This window comes from Neolamprologus brichardi, chromosome 10, assembly GCF_056152115.1.
Source record: "Neolamprologus brichardi isolate AB-2024 chromosome 10, ASM5615211v1, whole genome shotgun sequence".
NCBI lineage: Eukaryota > Metazoa > Chordata > Actinopteri > Cichliformes > Cichlidae > Neolamprologus > Neolamprologus brichardi.
This window is the reverse complement of record NC_142113.1, coordinates 7,116,851-7,120,000: the sequence shown is the minus strand read 5'-3', so window position 1 is coordinate 7,120,000 and position 3,150 is coordinate 7,116,851. Positions and strand designations below refer to the sequence as shown.

At 40.5% G+C, this 3,150-nt stretch overlaps 1 protein-coding gene across 1 annotated transcript; it reads right to left on the bottom strand.

The window, feature by feature from the left end:
- Positions 1-1,062: 1,062 nt before the first annotated feature.
- On the bottom strand, positions 1,063-2,856 carry bsx (brain specific homeobox). The gene is made up of 3 exons (XM_006800519.3): positions 2,493-2,856; positions 1,869-2,059; positions 1,063-1,514 (listed from the first exon to the last, which is right to left on the bottom strand). Exons 1-3 carry the CDS (start codon positions 2,734-2,736, stop codon positions 1,272-1,274), a joined length of 678 nt encoding a protein of 225 aa, XP_006800582.1. The 5' UTR covers positions 2,737-2,856; the 3' UTR covers positions 1,063-1,271.
- Between the last annotated feature and the right edge of the window lie 294 nt (positions 2,857-3,150).

Sequence of the window (3,150 nt, the reverse complement as noted above, 5' to 3'; positions counted from 1 at the left end):
TTGTTTATCTGTAGTGTCCGTTTAATACAACACCCAGAGCATTTAACCGAGTCCACTACATTATAACAAAACAGCCCGCAGTGTTGCAGCGGATGTCCACCCTGATTCTGAATAATCGAACTAGAAATCTTGTTATGACGAGACTTGGAATGTAAAACTCTGCTATCTCCCAGCCTTACAAAAAAGCTTACATGAATATACTCGTACTCAGGTGTAGTCTGGGGGAGCGTTTGACTTTTCCTAATTTATCCTGTCATTCTTTTGCGTTGGTTGGCTCAAAGCTCAGCGGGCTTCACGCCATCATGCAGGAAACCCAGTAGAGAAGATGATGCAGCCTCGCATTCAAAGCTGAGCTCCATGCTGTGGAGACCGGTTCTTAATGCAAGTGGTTAAGACAGCCGTTTGAACTCCGAGAAGCATCTCACCATGATAACAGGATTACAGCCACATGTTGCGTCTAAACAGTAACATTGCATTCACAGGATTTATGTGGTTACTTAAAAAAAAAAAAAAAAAATCACTCCTGGATTGGAAATGTAAACAGCAAATGCTCCCCGGTAGAAAACACGCGCGCGCTCGCACGCACGCACACACACACACACACACACACCTACACACACACACACACACACACACACACACACACACACACACACAATAATAATAATAATAATAATAGTAATAATAATAATAACAAAAACAACTATGTACTGTTAGTTATATTTACAGACAAAAATATATAAATGATGTTTTCACTCAAAACCTGATTTACAAAATCTTCAACAATATCCACACACTGCCAATAACATATACATTTTTCTTAAAGTAACATGGAGAATGTTGTCTGGAATAAAAGTATAGTAAAACATGGGCAGAGCGCTTTTCCACAGGTTTATTTACATTCATTTGTACACTTTTTTCCTCCTGAAAATAAAAGACACAACTGTGATGTTTCAAAATAAAATGTCTAGAGACTCTTAATAATAATAATAATAATAATAATATAGATAATATAGAGAGTTTGCAAAACATAACAGAATAATCCATAGCCTTTATGCAGAGGAAAATTGGCAGTTATATATAAAAAAATTAATTAACAGTGTATTGTACAGCCTGTTCCCCCCTCACTGTAAAACTGCCATTTATATTGGCTAGCTATTTAAAGAAATAAACTTAAAATGATCCTACAGCTGTCTATAGGCTGCATTTACAAAAAGCAAAAAATAAGCAAACAAAACCAAAACAATAAGCCAAAAAAACAGTGCAGCCTACTATAGTAGATGATCCGGGGAGCAAATGTCATCCTCGATATCCACATCGTCGTCGTTTTCTTCCAGCATATACGAATCCGACTCGAGGCCGTGTTTCAGCTCCTCTACGCTTTTGTCGTTCAGTTCGCTCTCGCTGGAGTTCTCCGCACATCGCTCCATCTCTCCTGTTGCCTTCCGCTCGTCCTGCGCTTTCCTCAGCTGCTTCTTGTGCTTCATCCGCCTGTTCTGAAACCATGTTTTCACCTGCACGTAAGAAACGAAGACGCACATTAGAAAAGTTTCTATGGCTCTGCTTGTGTGTAAAATATTTTATTATTATTAAATATTAATAAATAAATATTAATTTATTATTACAACTGAAATGTGTTTTCTGCTACTGTAAACTACAGTTTAACATATGGAGTTTCATTCGAGAGATGAACTAATTCTAATTATCCCATATATTTTGTATATAGGGCTAAATAACGCATTGATAATGTAGCTATTGTTTCGTTTTTTTTTTCTTTTATGTATTATAAAATAAATTAAAAAGGGAGTAACTCACTCCACATTTGAGTGTGCGTGTGTGTGCGTGTGCGTTCGCGCGCGCGAGCCAACCTGTGTCTCTGACAGGCTCAGCGCAGTGGCCAGTTCCACTCTCTCAGGTGTGGACAGATACCGCTGAATTTCAAAGCGCTTTTCCAGCCCGGACAGCTGCGAGTCAGAGAAAACAGTCCGGGCCTTCCTGCGTCTGCAGTGCTTACCCGGTAACTCTGCGTGGTGCTGGAACAAGGCCGGCATCTGCATTCCTGCCGGCAATAAGAAGAGGTGGTTTGTATTATTTGTAAAGTTATTGAAGTATTAAGAAAAATCAGAATATATCCCAGAAATAGGATGAATTTGAGTTTGGTGATGAATTCTTTGCCAAGGTAACAAACCTGGCTATTTGTAATAATAATGATGACATATTAAAAAAAAAAAAAAAGAAAAAAATATGTATAAATAGTAAAACACCTGCATGTTACAATCGGCTTTAAGATTTGAATGCACTTTGCAGAATACAATAATTAAAATGAATTCAAAGAAACGCATAATTGAAACGGTTAAGTCAAATAAAGGATTCCGAGATTTCTGCTTTTCCTCTAAAGCGTTATTTAAAAACTAGAGGTAATGTCCAGATAACAGCCCGCTGTGTGTGACAGCTTCCTTGTTAACCCAGGCCTCTGCCTCTCCCTTGCTTACCTGACGTAAAGAAGTACTGGTGGTGCTCCGGTTTGTGGAGAGGATGGTGCGGATGTGGGGCTAATATTGGGGTAGGCATCAGCGGGTATCCGTACTCCAGGATGGGCACCCGGGAAGCCAAGGAGCTACAGAACGGCGACGGGATGACCTCTCGCAGGGGCTTGGGCTTGTGCAATAAGATGTCCTCAATGAAAAACGACGTGGACCTCTGTGTGGGTGCCGCAGATGCGTAGTTCATACTCATGGTGTTACTGTGGATGATTATTTCCTTGCCTTTAAACCTGCATCAACACCTGCCTCTTCCCTCCAAGCCTCTGTCAAATTTAAATGTGGACCCTCTGTGTGACCAGTGAATGACACTATGCCGAACATTCCACAGACACCGGTGGGAGGGCACGTTTGCAATAAGTATTTATTCAGAGACGGTGCCGGATTGGGGATACTGGTTTGCGCAACAGCCAATTAGGGCTTTTGATGGACGGAGGAGAGCCGCGGGGGACGAGATTTTCACTCTGATTGGTTCAGACGGATTCCAAGCTGTCTTTTTATTTATTTATTTGTTTATTTATTTTGGTGGGTTTTAAGATAAGGAGCGCACCTGTGAACAGGGTTAATTTGGAAAGCAACTGGGAATCATCGGGTATAGTTGCGCTTTAGT